At 38.6% G+C, this 25,835-nt stretch overlaps 1 protein-coding gene across 1 annotated transcript; it reads right to left on the bottom strand.

The window, feature by feature from the left end:
• Window positions 1–2,857: 2,857 nt before the first annotated feature.
• Window positions 2,858–16,268, bottom strand: LOC142661136 (histamine H3 receptor-like). Its single transcript, XM_075838421.1, has 3 exons — window positions 15,734–16,268; window positions 14,947–15,113; window positions 2,858–4,093 (listed from the first exon to the last, which is right to left on the bottom strand). The coding sequence occupies exons 1-3, from the start codon at window positions 15,987–15,989 to the stop codon at window positions 3,203–3,205; spliced, it is 1,314 nt and encodes a 437-aa protein (XP_075694536.1). The 5' UTR covers window positions 15,990–16,268; the 3' UTR covers window positions 2,858–3,202.
• Window positions 16,269–25,835: the final 9,567 nt, after the last annotated feature.

The raw sequence follows: 25,835 nt of genomic DNA, 5'->3' as shown, positions 1-25,835 counted from the left end.
ATCATATCTGAATTGCTGCATTATTCTTCTATATTTCTGGTGTCGATGAGCTGGAAAATTGTGAAATTAAAATCAAATAAAGACAGATGCAAAATGACAACAATTGCACTAATTACTCCCATCCACCTCCGTGTGATTGCTGCATCAGATCACTGTCATAATGTCAGATATAATGTCATACTGCTCTATATGGGGTAACAAGGCTGGGTCTCCAAAGGAGCATAGGAAAACGAATTCAGGCTCTGCAGTATTATAGCCGTTATATTCTTGTATATAGGGGGCAGTATTATAGTAGTTATATTCTTGTATATAGGGGGCAGTATTATAGTAGTTATATTCTTGTATATAGGGGGCAGTATTATAGTAGTTATATTCTTGTATATAGGGGCAGTATTATAGTAGTTATATTCTTGTATATAGGGGGCAGTATTGTAGTAGTTATATTCTTGTATATAGGGGCAGTATTATAGTAGTTATATTCTTGTATATAGGGGGTAGTATTATAGTAATTATATTCTTGTATATAGGGGCAGTATTATAGTAGTTATATTCTTGTATATAGGGGGCAGTATTATAGTAGTTATATTCTTGTATATAGGGGGCAGTATTATAGTAGTTATATTCTTGTATATAGGGGGCAGTATTATAGTAGTTATATTCTTGTATATAGGGGGCAGTATTGTAGTAGTTATATTCTTGTATATAGGGGCAGTATTATAGTAGTTATATTCTTGTACATAGGGACAGTATTATAGTAGTTATATTCTTGTGCATAGGAGGCAGTATTATAGTAGTTATATTCTTCTATATGGGGGGCCGTATTATAGTAGTTATATTCTTGTATATAGGGGCAGTATTATAGTAGTTATATTCCTGTATATAGGAGGCAGTATTATAGTAGTTATATTCTTGTATATAGGGGCAGTGTTATAGCAGTTATATTCTTGTATATAGGGGGCTGTATTATAGTAGTTATATCCTTGTATATAGTGGCAGTATTATAGTAGTTATATTCTTGTATATAGTGGCAGTATTATAGTAGTTATATTCTTGTACATAGGGGCAGTATTATAGTAGTTATATTCTTGTATATAGTGGCAGTATTATAGTAGTTATATTCTTGTATATAGTGGCAGTATTATAGTAGTTATATTCTTGTATATAGGGGGCAGTATTATAGTAGTTATATTCTTCTATATAGGGGCAGTATTATAGTAGTTATATTCTTGTATATGTGAGCAGTATTATAGTAGTTATATTCTTGTATATAGGAGCAGTATTATAGTAGTTATATTCTTGTATATAGGGGCAGTATTATAGTGGTTATATTCTTGTATATAGGGGGCAGTATTATAGTAGTTATATTCTTGTATATAGGGAGCAGTATTATAGTAGTTATATTCTTGTATATAGGGGCAGTATTATAGTAGTTATATTCTTGTATATAGGGGGCAGTATTATAGTAGTTATATTCTTGTATATAGGGGGCAGTATTATAGTAGTTATATTCTTGTATATAGGAAGCAGTATTATAGTAGTTATATTCTTGTATATAGGGGGCAGTATTATAGTAGTTGTATTCTTGTATATAGGAGCAGTATTATAGTAGTTATATTCTTGTATATAGGGGGCAGTATTATAGTAGTTATATTCTTGTATATAGGGGGCAGTATAATAGTAGTTATATTCTCGTATATAGGGGGCAGTATTATAGTAGGTATATTCTTGTATATAGGAGCAATATTATAGTAGTTATAGTCTTGTATATATCGGGCAGTATTATAGTAGTTATATTCTTGTATATAGGGGGCAGTATTATAGTAGTTATATTCTTATATATAGGGGCAGTATTATAGTAGTTATTCTTGTATATAGGAGCAGTATTATAGTAGTTATATTCTTGTATATAGGGGGCAGTATTATAGTAGTTATATTCTTGTATATAGGAAGCAGTATTATAGTAGTTATATTCTTGTATATAGGGGGCAGTATTATAGTAGTTGTATTCTTGTATATAGGAGCAGTATTATAGTAGTTATATTCTTGTATATAGGGGGCAGTATTATAGTAGTTATATTCTTGTATATAGGGGGCAGTATAATAGTAGTTATATTCTCGTATATAGGGGGCAGTATTATAGTAGGTATATTCTTGTATATAGGAGCAATATTATAGTAGTTATAGTCTTGTATATATCGGGCAGTATTATAGTAGTTATATTCTTGTATATAGGGGGCAGTATTATAGTAGTTATATTCTTGTATATAGGAGCAGTATTGTAATAGTTATATTCTTGTATATAGGGGCAGTATTATAGTAGTTATATTCTTATATATAGGGGGCAGTATTATAGTAGTTATTCTTGTATATAGGAGCAGTATTATAGTAGTTATATTCTTATATATAGGGGGCAGTATTATAGTAGTTATTCTTGTATATAGGAGCAGTATTAAAGTAGTTATATTCTTATATATATAGGGGATAGTATTATAGTAGTTATTTTTTTGTAAAAAGTAGTTATTTCTTAAAACGTGATAAAACTTAGAAACAGACGAGACACAAGTCAGGGGATGCTGAGCCTCAGGGTCCTGGTGGCTGCTGTCCTTGTTACTATTTCATAACCTTGGCCCACAAAAGTGTTTCCTTCGGGCCAGTTTAACCCTATTATGTACTAAGACTTGGATTTGTGGGAATTTAGAATCAAGAGCTCTCTTTAAACAGACATCTAAATGAGAAAGATATGACTGATGTTGATGATCCTCTACCCAGGAACTTCATTAAAATTCACATATACAAATATGCCGATGAACAAATAAGTCAATACGATTGGATGGGTTGAATTAGTAATCAGACAGAGTGAGAAAAAGTGACTTCTTTATTTGTCTTTATTATATAATGCCCTTAAAGGAAAATTTGAGGCATCGGTTAGCCTTGGGTTCATCTCATTCTCTCATCTACTAGGGTTGGGAACCTGTGATCCCTATGGAAATGCAAACTCTTCTGTCCAGGTATATAGCGTTGAATACAAAGTATGAGAGAGATGGCTCTGCACTGTCAGAGCTTTGGCTCGTCCACCAGCTTCTACTCCATGTGACAACCCAATTGATTAAATTACATCAATATCCCAAAGTCTCCCCCCCCCTTCTTCTTGATCCCACAATCATAATGTCGGTAAAAATGTTTTCATATTCCTCTGGCCAATTTACATAAAAATATGAGGATGTATTTTGACTTTTCCAGGACAAAGCAGCTTCATGAAAGCTTTTCTGAAACTCATATGGCAAAGGGGGTAAAGTATAGGGTTAATGGCTGAATTCAACCAGAGGAGCCAAAAGGAGATCTCATAGAGGTAATGCTGAACGCAACGACCATGGCAAGCCGCCCTGATGATCATCAACAGTGTGTAGGGTGCCCAGCAAAGACCAAAGACACATACAATAATGGCCAAGGACTTGGCTACTCTCTTGTCTCTCGAAAGCCTAAATCTATTGGCGATACTGCTAGCCATGTCCGTCCTGACATTACTACAAGCATTTTCCACTGTTTTGTAAAAACAGTCTTGGTGTTTCTTGGTTTGAACCTCGACTTGTAAAGGTGGTAGATCTTGGCTTATGTTGAGGTCCAAAGTGTGGCCCTTGAGTCTATGGGACCGCCGACCTGTAGGACAAGTGTCAGTGGACATCAAACAGGTGGTCTGTTTTTTAACGTCAATGTGCGGCCTTTCAGCCGGTTTAACAAAGAAGATTAAGTGTTCTTTTTTCTTCCTCTGGAAACTCATCTCACAGTGTTCCTGGCCTTGGGCTAGTTCTTCGTTCCTCATCATGGTCCTCTTTTTAATATTGATGTAGATGCTCAAATTGAAATAGGTGACACTGATGAAAGGTGTGAAGAACTCTACTGTGGAAGCGATCATTAGGAAATACCAGTTGTAGTAAAATTCCACGTAACATTCTCCTTCAGGTAAGATGGTGGCCCTTGCTATGTACTCCCAGCTTATGATGGCTGGACCATAAAGAAGGAATGCGGCAACCCAAACAGTCAACATTTTTAAGACCGCATTTCTAGTCATTCCCTTTTGGGCTCTGTAGGACACCTAATACATGGAAAAAGAAAAGGTTGAAGTCTTGAAATATCTCATATACAGGGGCAGTATTATAGTAGTTATATTCTTGTATATAGGGGCAGTATTATAGTAGCTATATTCTTGTATATAGGGGGCAGTATTATAGTAATTATATTCATGTATATAGGGGGCAGTATTATAGTAGTTATATTCTTGTATTTAAGAGCAGTATTATAGTAGTTATATTCTTGTATATAGGGAGCAGTATTATAGTAGTTATATTCTTGTATATAGGGGCAGTATTATAGTAGCTATATTCTTGTATATAGGGGGCAGTATTATAGTAATTATATTCATGTATATAGGGGGCAGTATTATAGTAGTTATATTCTTTTATATAAGAGCAGTATTATAGTAGGTATATTCTTGTATATAGGGAGCAGTATTATAGTAGTTATATTCTTGTATATAGGTGGCAGTATTATAGTAGTTATATTCTTGTACATATGGGGACAGTATTATAGTAGTTATATTCTTGTATATAGGGAGCAGTATTATAGTAGTTATATTCTTGTATATAGGGGCAGTATTATAGTAGCTATATTCTTGTATATAGGGGGCAGTATTATAGTAATTATATTCATGTATATAGGGGGCAGTATTATAGTAGTTATATTCTTTTATATAAGAGCAGTATTATAGTAGGTATATTCTTGTATATAGGGAGCAGTATTATAGTAGTTATATTCTTGTATATAGGTGGCAGTATTATAGTAGTTATATTCTTGTACATATGGGGACAGTATTATAGTAGTTATATTCTTGTATATAGGGGAACCCCAGAGAGAAAAGAGCTTGTAGCCAGGAAATTATGTTAAACATTAGAGGTTTTTATTAACATATACACAAATACATTCATATAAAATATATATGGGATACAATATATAAAATATTTGATTCTGGAACTGCTAAAATTCATCCTTGGACACAACTTTTTTGTGTTCAAGGATTGTTATTACTTACAACAACAAGGTACAGCCATGGGCGCGGCATGTGCGCCATCCTATGCGAATCTGTTTCTTGGCCTTTGGGAGAGGCAGATTTTCCATGGGGATGGCGCCTGTGCCGCGGACCATGTGCATCTATGGTTACGTTACATAGATGACATTTTTTTCATTTGGCAAGGATCGGAGTCTGGGCTGATGAATTTCATGCAGCAATTGAATATAAATCCATATAACATCAAGTTGACCTATAAATACCATCAACAGAGGATCGAATTTTTGGATATTCAAATATTCACTGATGACTCTGGCTTCTTGCACACTGATGTATATCGCAAACCTACGGCAGTTAACTCTTTGCTGCATGCTTCATCAGCTCACACTCCATCCACCATTAGGGCCATCCTGGTTGGACAGTTTCTGAGGATCAGGCGGATCTGCTCATCCAATACCCTGTTTGAAAATCAATCCAATGATCTAAAAACTAGATTTAGGGAAAGAGGGTACAGTAATAGAGTGATTAAAACAGGATATGGAAGAGCAAGGAAAACACCACGAAATGAGCTCTTGAGACCCAAATGCTACCAACCCAGTGATCCCGAAATTAGATTTATCTCCACATATAATAGACAATGGAGTCAGATGAGGGCAATACTGGATAAACACTGGCCAATCTTAAGATCTGAGCCAGCATTAGCCCGGACCTTACCAGAAAGGCCAATGATGACGGCAAAGAGGGCTAAGAATTTGAGGGATTTTTTGGTCACAAGTCATTACATACCGCGGCAGATATGCCCATTTGGTTCCCGTGGACCCAAAAAGGGCTGTTATCCCTGTGGTGACTGCAGGGCCTGTAGTAATATTTGTCGAGCGACCAACTTTGTGTCAGCTGATGGACTCAAGCAATTTGAGATCAGGGAATATATCTCGTGCAGCAGCACACACGTGGTATATTACGCAACATGTGGCTGTCGGAAAATTTACATCGGTCTCACATCCAGGGAACTTAGAACCCGGACTAGAGAACACGTACGTGATATTGTGAAAGCAGCTGAAATCGATGATCTGTAGAGTCTAAAAACCTTACCTAGGCACTTTAAAAAGCATCATGATTGCAACCCCAAATCTGTCGATACGCGGCATTGACAAAATACACTGTGGCATCAGAGGGGGCAACGTGAAGAAAATGTTGGCACAAAGGGAATGTAAATGGATCGTAATGATCGGATCCATGAAACCCCATGGCCTTAATGAAAACCTGAGCTTCGCCCCATTTCTGTAGTCTCTGTCTCTATTGAGTTTTTTTAAATCCTTTTAATTTTGACTGTGAACTGGTTTCTAACTTTTTGCTTTTAATCTAGGTTTCTAAAATTTGCTCCTGTGTCTCTTTGCCCGAAGACTTTGATTGATGCCCTCAATCCTTTCTCTTTATCTAGAAGACCTGAATAACAAGAATGCCCACTTATTGTATCGCACGATATGATGGTGTAATAGAGTGACACTCTATCTTGATGACTATATCCAGTATACTGTTTTGTCTGACCTTATTTGTATGACTATGACATGAGATGTAGTATGAATGTAGATATTTTTCATATTCAAATTTTATCACTATAAGTGGTGGATATCTCTTCTCAATCTTATATATGTGTTTTGTAACGATTACAACTGCTCTTGATAGGTCTCCCCTATATGTGAGGATCCAGATGACCTCCTAATACCTTTCAGCCTAATTCTCATAACTTGGAGTGGCTGATATATGTCTTAAACCCTATATAATGGTCTCTTGTCAATTATAACTTCGTTTGACATTGACGCAAACTGTCATTTTTATATATATCATCTGCCATGTTTTTATGGATTTGTTGTAATATATATATAATTGTTAACACTGAACACGTATCTTTGGACCAATGCACCGGCTTACGCCGAATTTAGTTTGATCTGCTATATATTATATAATGGTACTATGTAATATGATCACCTTTACATCAATAGTTTTTGCTATTGTCTTAACTTTGTATTTTTTATTTTTTATACACCTTCTCTTTAGTGCTGTTTTCAGTTTTGTACTATGTTTGTATATTATTACTAATCCGAGTGATTTGCCCGTTAATGTAGCATTCAATATCTTTTGTTTGCAAATCAAGCATTGAATACAACAAGGCTTCTTCTTTGCCCATACTAATTATACACATAGCAAAAACTTCAGTTATACACATTTTCACTCTACACATATATTCTGAGTATAGTAATCTATATATTTTGCATCCTCATTACTGCTTTTCATCAATACACTATTCTTGTGAAGTATACTGTCACGTAATCACTACTACACAATCTTTCTTCTTTTCTGTCATATTTTTAAACTTTTATTGCAACACATGACGATATATTTTTTCCGCTATCTGCAATAATGGACAAGGAAGGGTTATTGACATACACATATGACACAACACACTTTACATCACTTCACTTACACTGACTTTGATATTGCGATGTGTGCGCATGCTCGGATCCAGCCTGATTCGCGATGCTGTCCTGCTCCGTCTCTGTAGATGCACTGCGCATGTCCGGAAATCCCGCTACGCGTCGGGTATCCGGATGTGAGCTCCAGCATGTGGAGGCGGAAGTGGGGCAGTCCTCGCTTCCGGCTTTTGTTCTGGGCATGCGCCGATAATCATCGGCGATTCCTTGTTATTTTATATAGTATAAAAGGGTTCCTTGACACAGGACACAGTTACACATCTCCCCCTGAGGAAGCAATACCATAGCGAAACGCGCGTTGGGGCTTTTGTGCTGGAGCACACATCGTATTATTACTACTATTCAATATAGGTAAGCTGTATCCAACACCTCTTATCTTTTAGCTACAAAGTTAAGGTAGTTGATCTTGATGCAACACTTGGTATCTAGATCCCTATACAATATCTCTGTTTATATGGGGCCGTTTGTAATGTGACCTTGCCCCACAAGAGGTACCTTTCCACGATAGTTACTAAATTCTGTGTAAATGGATAATATAGCCAAACCTATTTTTGCATATTGACATTTTTGATGTGTGCTCCTTGAAACTTTTTCTAGAGTCTTGTCCTTTTTTATATATTGCATCCCATATATATTTTATATGAATGTATTTGTGTATATGTTAATAAAAACCTCTAATGTTTAACATAATTTCCTGGCTACAAGCTCTTTTCTCTCTGTGGTTTCAATATTTAAATAGAGTTGCCTATCTGATTATATGGGAGGTCGGCCTATGACCTTGACCTAGCCCTTAGTACTAATGCGTTTTGGAGTGCATATATTGATTTGTATATAGGGGGCAGTATTATAGTAGTTATACTCCTGTGTATAGAGACCGTATTATAGTAGTTATATTCTTGTATATAGGGGCAGTATTGTAGTAGTTATATTCTTGTATATAGGGGCAGTATTATAGTAGTTATATTCTTGTATATAGGGAGCAGTATTATAGTAGCTATATTCTTGTATATAGGGGGCAGTATTGTAGTAATTATATTCATGTATATAGGGGGCAGTATTATAGTAGTTATATTCTTGCATATAGGGGCAGTATTATAGTAGTTATATTCTTGTATATAGGGGCAGTATTATAGTAGTTATATTCTTGTATATAGGGGGCAGTATTATAGTAGTTATATTCTTGTATATAGGAGCAGTATTATAGTAGTTATATTCTTGTATATAAGGGCAGTATTACAGTAGTTATATTCTTGTATATAGGAGGCAGTATTATAGTAGTTATATTCTTGTATATAGGAAGCAGTATTATAGTAGTTATATTCTTGTACATAGGAGGCAGTATTATGGTCGTTATATTCTTGTATATAGGAGCAGTATTATAGTAGTTATATTCTTGTATATAGGAGGCAGTATTATAAGGGTATGTTCACACGGCGGGGGTCCGTAACGGCTGAAATTACGGGGATGTTTCAGCCTGAAAACATCCCCGTAATTTCAGCCGTACCGGCATGTGCAGGCGCTTGAACGCCGCGTCAATTACGGCCGTAATTAGCGCTGCTATTCATTGGAGTCAATGAATAGCGGCTCCAATTACGGCCAAAGAAGTGACAGGTCACTTCTTTGACGCGGGCGTCTAGTTACGCGCCGTCATTTGACAGCGGCGCGTAAATATACGCCTCGTGTGAACAGACAAACGTCTGCCCATTGCTTTCAATGGGCAGATGTTTGTCAGCGCTATTGAGGCGCTATTTTCAGACGTAATTCGGGGCCAAAACGCCCGAATTACGTCCGTAAATAGGCCGTGTGAACATACCCTAATAGTTATATTCTTGTATATAGGGAGCAGTATTATAGTAGTTATATTCTTGTATATAGGGAGCAGTATTATAGTAGTTATATTCTTGTATATAGGGGCAGTATTATAGTAGTTATATTCTTGTATATAGGGGGCAGTATTATAGTAGTTATATTCTTGTATATAGGGGCAGTATTATAGTAGTTATATTCTTGTATATAGAGGGCAGTATTATAGTAGCTATATTCTTGTACATAGGAGGCAGTATTATAGTAGTTATATTGTATATAGGGGGCAGTATTATAGTAGTTATATTCTTGTATATAGCGGGCAGTATTATAGTAGTTATATTCTTGTATATAGGAGCAGTATTATAGTAGTTATATTCTTGTACATAGGAGCAGTATTATAGTAGTTATATTCTTGTATATGGGTAGCAGTATTATAGTAGTTATATTCTTGTATATAGGGGGCAGTATTATAGTAGTTATATTCTTGTATATAGGAGCAGTATTATAGTAGTTATATTCTTGTACATAGGAGCAGTATTATAGTAGTTATATTCTTGTATATGGGTAGCAATATTATAGTAGTTATATTCTTGTATATAGGGGCAGTATTATAATAGTTATATTCTTGTATATAGGAGGCAGTATTATAGTAGTTATATTCTTGTATATAGGAGCAGTGTTATAATAGTTATATTCTTGTATATAGGGGGCAGTATTATAGTAGTTATATTCTTGTACATAGGGGGTAGTATTATAGTAGTTATATTCTTGTATATAGGGGCAGTATTATAGTAGTTATATTCTTGTATATAGGGGGCAGTATTATAGTAGTTATATTCTTGTATATAGGGGGCAGTATTATGGTAGTTATATTCTTGTATATAGGGGGCAGTTTTATAGTAATTATATTCTTGTACATAGGGGGCAGAATTATAGTAGTTATATTCTTGTATATAGGGGGCGGTATTATAGTAGTTATATTCTTGTATATAGGGGGCAGTATTATAGTAGTTATATTCTTGTATATAGGAGCGGTATTATAGTAGTTATATTCTTGTATATAGGGGGCAGTATTATAGTAGTTATATTCTTGTATATAGGAGCGGTATTATAGTAGATATATTCTTGTATATAGGGGCAGTATTATAGTAGTTATATTCTTGTACATAGGAGCAGTATTATAGTAGTTATATTCTTGTATATAGGAGCAGTATTATAGTAGTTATATTCTTTTATATAGGGGCAGTATTATAGTAGTTATATTCTTGTATATAGGAGCAGTATTATAGTAGTTAGATTCTTGTATATAGGAGCAGTATTATAGTAGTTATATTCTTGTATATAGGGGGCAGTATTCTAGTAGTTATATTCTTGTATATAGGAGCAGTATTATAGTAGTTATATTCTTGTATATAGGAGCAGTATTATAGTAGTTATATTCTTGTATATAGGGGGCAGTATTATAGTAGTTATATTCTTGTATATAGCAGCAGTATTATAGTAGTTATATTCTTGTACATAGGAGCAGTATTATAGTAGTTATATTCTTGTATATGGGTAGCAATATTATAGTAGTTACATTCTTGTATATAGGGGCAGTATTATAATAGTTATATTCTTGTATATAGGAGGCAGTATTATAGTAGTTATATTCTTGTATATAGGAGCAGTGTTATAGTAGTTATATTCTTGTATATAGGGGGCAGTATTATAGTAGTTATATTCTTGTACATAGGGGGTAGTATTATAGTAGTTATATTCTTGTATATAGGGGCAGTATTATAGTAGTTATATTCTTGTATATAGGGGGCAGTATTATAGTAGTTATATTCTTGTATATAGGGGGCAGTATTATGGTAGTTATATTCTTGTATATAGGGGGCAGTTTTATAGTAATTATATTCTTGTACATAGGGGGCAGAATTATAGTAGTTATATTCTTGTATATAGGGGGCGGTATTATAGTAGTTATATTCTTGTATATAGGGGGCAGTATTATAGTAGTTATATTCTTGTATATAGGAGCGGTATTATAGTAGAATATAACTACTATAATACTGCCCCCTATATACATGAATATAATTACTACATATATTCTTGTATATAGGGGGCAGTATTATAGTAGTTATATTCTTGTATATAGGAGCGGTATTATAGTAGATATATTCTTGTATATAGGGGCAGTATTATAGTAGTTATATTCTTGTATATAGGAGCAGTATTATAGTAGTTATATTCTTGTATATAGGAGCAGTATTATAGTAGTTATATTCTTGTATATAGGGGGCAGTATTATAGTAGTTATATTCTTGTATATAGGAGGCAGTATTATAATAGTTATATTCTTGTATATAGGGGCAGTATTACAGTAGTTATATTCTTGTATATAGGAGCAGTATTATAGTAGTTATATTCTTTTATATAGGGGCAGTATTATAGTAGTTATATTCTTGTATATATGAGCAGTATTATAGTAGTTATATTCTTGTATATAGGAGCAGTATTATAGTAGTTATATTCTTGTATATAGGGGCAGTATTCTAGTAGTTATATTCTTGTATATAGGAGCAGTATTATAGTAGTTATATTCTTGTATATAGGGGCAGTATTCTAGTAGTTATATTCTTGTATATAGGGAGCAGTATTATAGTAGTTATATTCTTGTATATAGGGGCAGTATTATAGTAGTTATATTCTTGTATATAGGGGGCAGTATTATAGTAGTTATATTCTTGTATATAGGAGTAGTATTATAGTAGTTATATTCTTGTATATAGGAGCAGTATTATAGTAGTTATATTCTTTTATGTAGGGGGCAATATTGTGGTAGTTATATTGTTATACATAGGAGTAGTGAATGCAGGAACATGTGATTTGTATTATTTGGGAACCATAATCTCACTGTTATTTAGTATTTCTGATTTTGGAGACTTTAGCATGTACCAGTTTTATATTCCTAGTCCCGCTGCGACATCATTACTAATATAAATATACACTTGTGCAGACCGTTATTTTGTTACATTTGTTCTTCCGCTATAATTTACAGACCCCATGGATGCCGCCGGCGATGGTAAAACACTTTTAATTACCGTGTTTCTTTCTGTAAAGCTATTTAGTTCTTAATGTAACTGGTTGTAACCGGCTGGTTTACATGTACCTTGAATTCAAAGAGCACAAATTGCTCATTGGTCTTGTCTCTGCTGAGCCAGTTACTGTAATTACAGGTTCGGATATGTCTGGAAAGGGAAGTGCATCAGGTATAGTTTCCATAAAAAGAACAGAAAACCGGATAATCAGTATTCACGGACGGGATTTGTTGAGACCTCGGAGGGTCACTTGATAGGAAGCTTACAGGGCTGTTTGTAAATTCCGTGTTATAAAATCATTTGCTGCTCTTAACCGGAGGTCTCGTACCTCCGGTCGGACATGAATGGATGATGAATGTGACTGTTCCCTTTGGGCAACCTAGTTCTATATATCTCATAGGTGCATGTGGATGTAATGGGGGGGGGGCTTGCTCAGCACCACCCTCTATTGGTCAGAGTAGAGAGGCACTTCAAAGGGTGGACCCAAAGCCACAGGTGGCCCCCTTTTTTGCCAATACCGAATTTCAATGCCCACTTATAATTTCTGAGGGTTTCAGTGCAGGATCCCAGCAGCCACTTACTTGCCCCTTGATCCCCAAAAGATCCTGTATTCAAACTATTCTGTTCGTTCCTGGATAAGTATATTATAACAAGGTGGAAAGTAATGGAACTGGGAAAAGAGCAGGAACACAAGGATTTAAAGGGACCCTCTGACTATCCACAGTTTTTTTTTAGGTTTAAGCCTTTGTACTTTGTCCTGATCTAGTGGAAGAAATTTCACCTAATTGCGCCCCCTTCAAGAAAAAAAAAAAAAGACGAAAAAGTGCTAGAATTAAAATGGAGGCGGCCAGGAAAAGTGAGCCCCACGCCCCTGACTTATTAGAAATAGGACTCATGTGACCCTCTTTGGCTCTACTGAATGGTTTAAGGAGCTCCGAGAGGGAGGGGCTGTTTGTGGCAAGTTTTATAATTTCCTTAGGAATCTATAAATTTATCCTGGTGACAGGTCTGGAAATTAAGAGTTTCTAAGATTTCTTATCGTGTATCAGGAAGATTAGGGAAATTTGTAAGAAAAATACATTAATATTATATAAAACAAATGTATAACTGAATTACTTTTAACTTTACTACCACTCCTATCATCCTGCAGTGATGCTCCTCCGGATTTTTATTATGGAGAGTGTCTACTTCTTAGATCAATTTTTGCATTACTAAGAATAAGGGAGTTCTGTAAGGTGACACCTGCGAGGCACAAAACATTCTGCTGGAAATAAGTTACCTTTATTTTTAGTCTTTGTCACTTCTTTAGAACGGAGATAGAAAACCATTCGTGCTGCGAAATATCTATCACCAGAGATGGGAAATTAAGATCACTGGCGCATACCCTATCAATGCGGGAGTACTGGGGGGGGGGGGGGGAGGGGGAGGGAGATAAGATCTTCTGATGTTTACATTCTGTGTCCTTATTTCCTTATTGCCCCCCCCCCCATTGTGGAGACCCCAAAAATATTTAATCACATAGTCTAAGGATCTCTAATCGTTTTGATGGTTCATATATATCCAGGACTCCATTTCTCTTATCACGACAGCCCTTCGTGTCTGGTCAGGAAATTGTGATTCTGCCCTAGACTTTGAGTTGAATGGGTTTGGATTATTAATTGATTCTCACAAGATGTGATGTCACCACCCCAGGTGTGATGACATCATCAGTCCCAGCCTGAGAACCCAAGGGAGCCTGACTCTACCTCTTTCTCCTGTTCCCCTATATTTTTCTTTATCCTCAGTGATTTCCAATCTGTGGCTCTCCAGCTATTGCAAAACTACAACTCCCAGCAAGCTTTGACAGCCTTTGACTGTGAGTTGTAGTTTTCAATAGCCGAGGATAAAGAAATGAATAGGGGAACAGGATAAAGAGATAGATTCAGACTCCCTTGGGTCCTCCGGCTGGGACTGATGATGTCATCCAACCTGGGGTGGTGACATCACATCTTGTGAGATATTCAACTAAGAGTCAAACTAACAATCAAACCCACTCAACTTAGATCACTACTTTAACCCTTGTATTCAGCCCTATATGGATTGTAGGCTTCCCTTGTATCAAGTTTACAATGTACTCTATTAACTATAAGTTCTAGCAGTAAGCTCCCCCTAGTGGTGACTAATGGCATATAGAAATGTATCATTTAACTGTCTATGCAGGGGATTTGGAGCTCTGTATCAGAACAAAAGTAACAGATTTTTAAGTCGGAGAGCAGAGAGGGTAAACTTAGGCTCAGATTTATGACTTTAACCCATCTGTAGCCTACAAATACAATATTTGCGGGTCCAGCTTGATATTCTGAGTGTCATGTTGGAATGGCACCACAACCCCATATAACGCCCATTAAGACCATAGGCTGCCTGTGCTGTATAGGAAGCCTTTATACAGAAACCATTATCTTGTCTCACCATAGTAGGTGTCTACATGGCTGCAATAAAATAAATGAAGAAGCTCTATTACCGCCTTAGTGACTGAGATGAATCTGTCATAGCTGATGAGGACAATGTTGAAGACCGAGGCAGTGCAGAGCAGATAGTCCATCACCAGCCACAACTTGCACAATCCTTTCCCAAACTTCCATTGTCCCGTCAGGACATAAGGGATATAGAGAGGAATACAGAACCCACCTGAGGATCAGACAAAACAGTGAAAGACCATAATCTCCATCACAATCTCAATTGGTGTCAATCAGCTGTACACTGACCATAGAAAGCCACTTAAAATATATCAGTTACATGCGATATTAGACATTTACATGGTAGTGCTCCAAATTATATTTATTTTACTTCTATCATTACATTTGAGTACAGCTGAGGTCTCCAACTTGACGCAAAACAGCAACTCCTTGGATGTTTTTGGCTGTCGGGGCTTGCTGGGAGTTGTAGTTTTGCAACACAGGTTGTAAACCAGTGAGGTTAAGGAATTAGTAGAGGAAAAAGAGAAAGAGGTAGATGGACTCCCTTAGGTCCTAATGCTTGGACCTTATTATTCTCTAAACTGTTTTTTTGTTGTTTTTTTTACAAAACTACAACTCCCATCATGCCCCGGCAGAGTGAGGTCTCCGCATTACTACCCAAGGAGTCCACCTGTTTTTGCTATACTCCTACTCATTCCTTTATATTTTTCTTTAATCCGTGTAGCAAAACTACTACTCCCAACTAGCCCTGACTGCCAACCTGCCGGGAGTTGTAGTTTTTGCAACAGCTGGAGAGCCACAGTTTGGTCTATTGCTGCATAAAATACTCACCCACTAAGAAATCAGCAATGGCCAGGTTGAGGAAGAAGAAATTTCCTTGCGTTCTTAACCCTTTATCCACCACAAAAGCCAGAATGACCAGAGCATTGCCCAACACAGTTGCTAGCACCATGAGGATCATGAGGACAGCCAGCAGTATAGAGACACTGGGAGTGAACTGTCCATAGTGCTGAAATTGCTCCTCACCGTTGGCCAGGCATTTATTCCCAAGCTGGTTGTCTTCTGCTGAGCCATTCACTCCTGACATAGCTGTGGCTGGGAGTCAGCGAAGGATGTGGGGGGAAAAAAAGCATAAAACCCAATGCAAAGAGTCACATCATTCAAGAGCAGAACCTGCTGTACTGACAGGTGGGATATGGCAACAAGGAGTTTGCTTCATCTGTGCACTGAAAACCCAAACTCCAAGTCTTCTGGTTTCTAAATGCAATGCAAAGACCCATTGAATAGCAGCGGATACATAGGAGGCGATGGGAGTACCGAAGAGTAAAGGACAACCCTAGAGCGCCACCTCTAGGAAGAAAATGGAACGCCAGCCAAAGATGATCAATGTGCAAGAGAAAATCTGTTGGATCCTCATTTAGTGTTGATATGATAGAACATGTATTAACCCCTACAAGGGACGTGAGGGTAATTCAGGCAACGTCTCTACTAACGGAGTCTTGAGTGAGTCATAAGTATCCATAATTCCTGCACTTCTTTCAGGATCTGATGTTGTTTTGCATGTTCTGTGTCACAATTGTGAATACTAATAATGATCATTACCCTAACTCTCCTTACCTGCCAGGATCGAACAATATGGGCATAATCTATTCTTTAGGGCAGTGGTCTGCAACCTGCGGCTATCCAGATGTTGTGAAACGTTCTCTCCCAGCAGATGTCATAGCATGGTAGGAGTTGTAGTTTCACTCTGGAGAGTCACAGGTTAAAGATCACTGCTGTATGGAGTCTAACAAACAGAATCCCAAATTTGTACTAAAACGTTATTATACTATGGAGAAAAGGTGGTGGTGGGGGACGGACTAAGGGGACAAGGACACTAGAAGGGCATAGCAGGGGATTAAAGGTTAAAGAAGGGGTTTTCCCATCTCGGATATTTATGGACTGTCCACAGGATGTGGGATAGATGTTGGTCCCACCTCTGGGACCCACACCTATCCCCCGATCCCTGCCCCACTTGGTGAAGCGGCCGGCGCCTCCAGGCGGAGAATGAATGGAGAGGTGACCGTGCACATGTTCTGCTGAATCCATAACTCTTTACATGTACAGCCACCTCTCCATTCATTCTCCACCTGGATGCGGCGGCTGGTTGGTGGAGCACCGTTCTCCAGATATGAATATGCCAAAAATATCTGATATGGGAATATCTCTAACCTAGGAATGTTTACTGCCCGATTGTCATTGGTGCTATTCCCCAATACCAGTGACTTAACTGTCCTATTAATTTTGCACCAATTACAATTTAGCATTTTTGTATAGAAAAAAAATATCTCTGTTTCTACCTGGAAACTGTCAACAAACTGCTGTTGACAGATTTGTAGATCTCTAATCGATATGTCTCATTTTTGTACAGAATTTTTTTTATGTGGGTCTGATTGTCTCGCTGACTTATTAACACATGACTATCCAATACAGGCATTCGTTATACAAATGTCCATCACACTATCTGGATAATTTGGATGTTTATGTGATAATGAACTGAGCTGCGGCATTTATTAAAGGGCTATTTACGGGATAAGAAGAACATGGCAGCTTTTTCCCCAAAACAGTGCCACGCCTGTCCACAGGTTGTGTAAGGCATTTCAGCTCAGCCCCATTCACTTCAATGGAGCTGAGCTGCAATACCAGACACAACCTATGGTCAGGTGTGGCGCTGTTTTTGAACGAAAGCAGCCATTTTTTTCTAATCCTGGACAACCCAAATCTGCAAGCCATGATTAGAATCAAACTAAAGCTATAATAAGATCTGTCAACAGCAAGCCTGCTTGTTGATGATCTCCAGGTAGAAGCATATATTATGTACACTGCCACAAACTGAAAACGAAAAGTGAAAACAATGAACTGTAGATTTGACATTCTCTGGCTAAAGGAGCCAATGGTCAGTGAAGGTGGAGTGTCACTTTTACTCCTTATGCCTGAGCTTAGGTCTACAATGAAATATGACATTGACGGATATCAGTTAAACGTATATTTCGCACTTGGTTGCTACTTTCGGAGACATTTGACATTTGTGCTTTGTTATGGAGACATGTTCCTTCACAATGATTAGTGATGAGTCTTATTATACAACATGTAGAATTGCAGAACAACAATAGCGCACGGAGGAAAACATCATTTATTATCCACTGCATGATGAAAGCCACTCGACACGATAATGGCGCGTTATACTAAAGTCAACTTTATTTTTGCATATTGGAATAATTTATGGTGATGCTCAAACACGGAGCCGCATTATCCAATTAAAAAAATAATCGCTACCAAGCGGAGGATGTGCGCTGTAAAGGGTTAAAGCAGACACTCTGAAGAATAATCTATGCACTGAGCTTCAAAAATAACCATAGAAACCTGGTAGTGAATCACAAAAAGTCTTTGCTAGTCACATTAACGGAACACGGTTGATTAACACGGTTGATTAAAACACGGAAACAGCGCCACTCTTATCCATAGGTTGTGTGTGGTATTGCAGATCAACCTCATTCAAGTCCGCTGCAATACCAGGCACAGCCTATAGACAGGAGTGGCGCTGTTTCTACAAGAATGCAGCCATGTTTTACTAATGTAACCATCGTTGTGTGTTCTAGTTTTTTCCTTCCTTGGAGATTGGAGATTGACTACAAGTATAATTTAAAGGGTGGAGGTACCCTTTAAATGCTTATAATATTAGGACTATAATATTATGTGACACCTGATATCTGAAATGACCTGTTCTATACCCTCCGTGGGTGTTGTAATTATATAATTATTTACTGCTCCTTAGATTGTAGCCTCCGGCGGTGGATCCGCTGGTGATATTCTGGACGGGTCTTTTGAAAATGATGACAGAGATGTTTCTTTGTTGCATTATTAACAGAACTTTCCTTGAAGTATTCATTCACCAAAAGCGACACTTAATGTGAAAGGAAAAAATGAAACAATAATCTTTTTGTGCAATGAAGCGGAAGTCGATTTAAAGTGGAAACAAATATATCTTGTGAATTTGATCTCTTGGTTGTGCTCACAGTCAATGCTGTAATGAGTAATAATAAGCTGGCATAGGATGACGGGACAGGCAGAAATACTAAATATAGAAAGTACAGTGTTCTATGTGGAAAATGTAACTATAAAAAAAAAATAACGTTTTATATTAATTGTACAATTTAGGTCAAGCTCCTGCCCATATGCTCTATTCAGGCATATAGACATTATATAGGGGGCTCCTAGCTCAGGTTTCCGCTGTATTAGAGCAGAGCCTTTGTAGAAAGTGGCTCCATCTCTGGAGGACTCATTTCGATCCCTTCTTACATGGTTACTCAATGGGCACCATGTCATGCCCCATTTCTCCTGCAGTGGCCGCTGTATAAAAAAAAATGTGTGCCCACCCACAGCTTTTCCCTGTTGACCACAGAAGATCGCTGTGGGTCTATGCTGCCGTACCGGTGGCGATCAGCTGATTTCCAGTGGTTCCTCATTTAAATAAAGTGGTTGTCCAGACGGGAAAGCCTCGTGTACACTAAATACTGTACGTTGGTAGCTGAAAGGAAACTAAACCAATTGGTAAAGAAAATAAACTCTCTAGGGAATATTTTCTTAAGGTGGTTTTCTTTGGTAAGCACCATGTCCCAGTGCCAAGTACCAAAGTGATTAGAAGATCATTTTCACTGGATTTCCCCTTTAAACAGTTGGCACAGGGAGTTGATGACACGGCCGGATCTATGGGCTTCTGTGGTGGTACCGCCGCACTGGAGAAGGTGTCCACCATTAGATATTTGAGTACAATTTGTGTCTGTGTTATGATACTAATTGTGCCCTTCTGGTCCTTATGGATATCCGTTCCGGTTTAATGGACCACAGTTAAAGCTTTATGGTGCCACCACCACCACCAGAAAAATCCTGCTGAAATGTATCATAGTTAAGTACACGGCCAACAACGATGATGTATGACTATCTATGGTGAAGTGGAGACTCACAGCTGCTCGTGACCCTGAACTCTAATATAAATTGGCGTTTAGCAGATGGCAATTGTAGGAATATCACAGAGGCAGCCCTAAAATGACTATAGCAGTGGTCGTCAACCTGTACCTCTCCAGCTGTTGGGAACCTATAACTTCCACCATGCCCTGACGACCTGTGACTGTCATGGCATGCTGGGAGTTGTAGGTTCCCAACAGCCTGAGAACCATAGGTTGGAGACCACTGCTCTAGGGTTTCCTTAGAAAAAGGTCTTGAGCTGAGGTTGAGCTGATGGTGAAGTGGGTTGTGGTGGCATAGATCCACACTACGGTGAGCACTATTTGTTTTTGATATGGCTGCCATACTTTTTGCACCTTTTGGTGGTTTCTAAGAACTTCCCTAAAAGTATATTGGTGACATGGAGAAGGAGGTCCCAGCTTAGGTTTTTCACCCTTTTTGTATTCCCTATGTGGGTGTGAATGTGTAGGGTTTCTTCTAGGGCATGGGCCATTGCAAGGTTAGCAAACAAGGAGAGTGGGTACCAATCTTGGGGTCATGTCAGCTTTTCTTTTTCAAGATAGAAGATGGGAACGGGGACACGAGCTGGGGTGTTGTAGAGTGAACCAGCATCTGACAGAGGCCTCATTTTGACTTTGTGATGTCTCCGTTCTCGGGTTTTCTGAGCTTGTTGGGTAAAATATAAAGATATATTATAAATTATACAGTGAGTATTGCAGCACAAGAGCAAACCTCTGTATTCTGTAAGAGACAAGAGAAGGGTCAGGGCCAAAACCTCCCGAGAGAACAAGTGACGGGTGAAAGGTTCTAAGGAATCAATCATTTTCTACTTGGATTCTCTTTACTTGTTTCAAAATAATCACAAGTCAACCCAGAAATGACACACAGGATTCTATGACACAGAATAAATAATCCTTATGGACTTCATTGTCCTGGCCATAGAAGCCTCATTATTCAAGGACAGTGGAAAATGTCTGTGGAACAATCCATCAGGTTTGTTTAGGAAAACAGTGATGGCGAGTGATATACCTGCAGGGAGAGGGAGGGGGAAAGTCAGAGATGGAGAGAAAATGAGATGAAGGAAGGGAGGGAAAGAAGTATGGAAGGACCAAAGAGAGTATGGAAGGAGGCAAGGAAGGAAAGAAGAAGAGGAAAGAGGGAGGGAAGGACCAAAGAGAGGACGGAAGGAAGCAATTAAGGAAAGAAGAAAGGAAGGACAGAGGAGAGGGAGGAAGTAAGTAAGGTAGAAAGAAGGGAAGGAAGGAGGGATGGGGAGAGGGCAGAAAGAAAGAAGGGAAGGAGGAAGAAAGGAAAGGGTAGGAAGGAAACTAAGAGGGGAAGGAAGAAAGGAAAAAATGGAGAAAGGAAGGAGAGGGAGGAAGAAATAAGGAAGGAAGGTGAGGAAGGAAGGAAATAAGTAAAAGGGAATGAAAAGAAAAGAAAAAAAAGAACAGTAGTAAGGAAGTTAAGATGTAGAGAAAGGAAGACGATATTAAGGAATGGGTAGGGAAAAAGTGAAGGGGGAAAAAAAAAAAAGAATGAAACAAAGAAAGGATCTGAGAAATGAATTTAATTTTGATAATTAATATGTAATGAGATGAGTTTGTTCTTGTTATCTAGACTTCTAGTATAAGGATAGAATCCGTCTACACATCTGAAGCACATTATGAATTTACCACTGACAAAGACCAAAGTCAATTCCTGCTTGTTCCTTCCCATCAGTCCTTCCAGTTCTAGCAGCTCATGAGTCGCTCTCACAGCAGCCACGAGGAACGTGTTACCGGCAGAACGATTATCCGGTCCGGCAGTGTTCATACATGGCGCGCTGTAATATATATGTGTGTGGTATCAGCTGCCGAGATATCTCTCTAGTAATTGAGGGTTTAATTGAACGGATTTTCACGTTTAAACACCGGGAACTTTCCTCTTGGATAGTTTTAGAGGATTAGAAGAGATTTTTTTTCTACTCGGGTGGATTAATCTCCTGTAAGAGCCTGGAGTGTCCCGTGGTGGCATTAATTACTGTAAGTGAAATTGTCACAAAATGATATGTAACACAAAGAGGCTTAGTATAGACGTAGATCAGGATCCTGCGTCCACTTCTATGTGGCTGCCATCCCTGGTGAGATGTACGGGGCAAACCGGAATCCTGACAAAGAATAACGAATTAACATTTTTAACCCTAAAATTCACTAATAATATGGCTGTCATTGCAGCTCCCACAAGGAGCGGTCATCCAGCTTCGGAAGATTTGCCATTAATGCACTTGAAAAAGCTGAGTGGCAGACATACAATGACCTCTATGTGACCCATTGGTGGTGGCCATTGGAAAACGCAACCTGACCAGGTCATAAATCGGACCATAAAGCACAGTCCTTGTTTATGGAATTGACAACATGACGTAGCATCTATGGGGATGTCACATAACCACTTTGGCCAACCTATGATGTCACCAGCGAAGGCTGCTGGTGTCATGTGACATCACTGTGGCTGTTATGTTGTTGCTTTTATAGCATATAATGGCAAACACCACTTTAGGAAGGGGGGGGGGGGGGTTATGATGCCTATGCCCAAAATCATATGTTCTGCTATCAGCCAAGGCTGCTGATTGGTGAAATAAACTTCATGTTCTCGGTCTGGTTTCACGTGGTCATCATGTGGATGTCGTTTAGTGTCCATATTACGGCTGCAAAACCGGACCCCCCACAGGTCAATAGAATCAAAAGATCCTCCAGGAACCCGGTGGTGATCGAAGTTTAATTTAGTAGCACAACAGGGGGTCAGGGTGTTTCCACCGTAATATGGACCCAAAAATGTATCTGAATTACGGCCGCGTGAAACTGGTCTTGCATTAGTAACATTCGGAGACTCTTGTAGTGAAACTTTTTGGCAGGTTGTGTAGAAACTTAATATATTGACACACTTGAGATTGCAAGAAGTTGTGTAAATAGGGTTTGCTCTGCAATGCTCAATATAACTGTGGAAGACTTTGGAAAAGTTAGTCTCTTTTGTATGCAGCGCATCTGTAAAGGATCTGCCAGGCACAGCTTCTGTATCCACGCCCATAGGTAATCAGTCTGCACCTATGAGACTGACTCCATCTTCCACCACTCAGGATGGCAGGCTTAGGAGTGGGAGAGCCTATCACAGCCTGGCCAGACTGAGCTAGCTCCCGCCCTCTGTCTATTTATACCTGCCTTTCCTGTTCCTCCTTGCTTGTGATTCTTCTCTGTTGGTTTCCTGGCCCTGCTGCAACTTCTTGAACTACTTGTCCCTGCTTCGTATTGACCCTGGCTTACTGACTACTCTTCTGCTCTGCGTTTGGTACCTCGTACACTCCTGGTTTGACTCGGCTTGTTCACTACTCTCCTGCTCTGCGTTTGGCACCTCGTACACTCCTGGTTTGACTCGGCTCGTTTACTACTCTTGTTGCTCATGGTGTTGCCGTGGGCAACTGCCCCGTTTCCCTTTGTTCTGTGTTTCCTTGTCTGGTTGTCTGTCGTGCACTTACTGAGTGTAGGGACCGTCGCCCAGTTGTACCCCGTCGCCTAGGGCGGGTCGTTGCAAGTAGGCAGGGATTGAGTGGCGGGTAGATTAGGGCTCACTTGTCTGTTTCCCTATCCCTGTCATCACAGCATCATTATCTCTCCTCCCCGCAGATATCGCCTGAATATAAAATTCTAGAGGTTTTGAGGCTGGGGGAGCTCTTATCTAACCTGCGGTTAATCAACTTTAAACTATTGACAAATTATAGAAATTGTCATTTCAGGCACAGATAATCTATTAACTACAGTCATATAAAAAGTATTTGCCCCCTTCCACATGTCCCTTATTGGTGTTTATTTGCCATTTTTACAATCACAACCCCAACAGTCATGTGAAAACCAAATATCAAACTATTGTGTTTTTAATGGGAAAGTTGGTGCTACTAGTTAGAAAGTTTAAGGGGACAGTTAATTTTTCAATTTTGGAGATATGGGTGTTGGATAACTTAATGAGGTATTTCCCTTTCAGCTTATTCTATCCACACAACCAATTGTTACGTCCTATACAGATAAGTGTATACCATCTAGAGCAATTCAGACGATTGGATGCTATATCTGTATAGGAGATATCATAGGAGGTCCCGGTCGTATACTTTGGAATGGGGAGAAAGCAGTTGCATTTGTAATATCCCTTCAGTTATTCAAAAATTGCATTATGGGATTACTCCGCTTTTAATGGGCTATTATTGCATGAAACTGTTTAGGATCCATCCATCTGTTTCAGGCTTGTTGGGCATCATCAGGGAAGATATGGAAACTTTGGCTCTGTAGGGTAAGGCTTGGGAAGAAACCTGATAGGAATACCAATAAGGTTATGGTGTGGAGCGGTAAAATATGGAAACCATCACTGGATTTTATTCTTCAAGCTCTACACCATGGAAGTCATGGTTTCATGTCTGTCTCTGATGAGGACTAACAAGCCCGGAACAACTCTTAGCAAGATGGCTCTGCATTTGGTGCCTTTAAGTCCTATCTAGATGAAACGACCACTAGCCGATCTTATGAAGATCCTTGTTCCTTTGGAGATCAAATTGGAGATTTGGGCTGAGTATTGTACCCCCTATATTTCCAGGCAGTGCAAATACCTTCCCTTTCCTATATCCTTATATCCTGCCTGACTTATGACACCTAAATATGAAGTAGATACCCACAGATAACCATGTTTGATCGAGTCAATCCATGTGAATTGTATATGACAATGTGTGATCAATTGGGGGCGCTCTGGTGCATTGATATAATCATTCTCCTCAGCTGCTCTTTTGTTTCCTTACAAACTTTCCACTTTGTAAACCGAGTTTTAGTGGATTCTGATTTAACAAGTGTTCCTTTGCTTGCACCACGAAATTACTGGCTACCATAGCAACGGATTGATGACATCAACATTGTATCAAAGGAATGGGATTGTAGTGTAAATAAGGTGGACTGCTTATCTGCGGATCAAAGTGGCCAATGATACAAATATTGTTTTGTTCCAGGATCTTTAATCTTATTTTCTAAATTTCAATGATAAGTATATGCCTTTGACTATCCGGAATCCATGTACTTCTATATATATTTATATACAGCTTCTTACATACATGTGACCTTTAGGAAATCATTGCCCTACGTTTTACCAATACCATGGAATCTACAATTACCATGAAATATATATTATATATATATATATATATATATATATATATATATAACAGTCTTAACATGTATATATTCTATACTTAATCAGGATTAGTCCTCTATGTGTTTACTATGGAGCACCCATGCTCCAGGGGTAGGCAGAGTAGGCAGCTGCCTAGGGCACCATTAAGGTGGGCAGCACAAATTATGGACTAAAAAAAACCACAAACAAAAGACAATGCTATGCCATCATACTACTTTTGGCAACCAACTGGTTTGCCCAAGCTGTTGATAATGTTGTAGGTATCGGGGTAGGATGAGCTCTTCCATTTAGTACAATAGTCAGGACAAAGGCACAACCTGAGGCTCCTGTGTTATAATGCAGATTCTGTAACAGACCCCCCCACCTACTGTCACAGGGTCTACAGAGGATGGCGTGGACCCGGTGTGTCACTAAGGGATTTGACGTAGGGATAATCTGAGGAGTTTGTGTCTAAGGGATGACTAGGTCTGCACCCTTAGACCTCCATACAGAGATGTGGCCTTTGCCGCTAGTATCCCCAGGTCGCTATCCCCAGAGTAATTTACCTTGGCAATGGCTGACGTGGACAGGCGTTGTGCAGAACCAGTAGACAATATACGGGGTCCGGCATAATGTAGGTCAGAGTACGCAGCAGATAAGCATTCACGGTTAGCGGAGCCAAAGGTCAGGGCAGACGGTAGAAGGTCATGTGGGGTAACAAGCAAGAGGTCAGGTCAGGCGGCAGGCA

Source organism: Rhinoderma darwinii, chromosome 9 (assembly GCF_050947455.1).
Source record: "Rhinoderma darwinii isolate aRhiDar2 chromosome 9, aRhiDar2.hap1, whole genome shotgun sequence".
Lineage (NCBI taxonomy): Eukaryota > Metazoa > Chordata > Amphibia > Anura > Rhinodermatidae > Rhinoderma > Rhinoderma darwinii.
The sequence above is the reverse complement of the archived record's forward strand: the minus strand, read 5'-3'. Positions and strand labels throughout refer to the sequence as shown.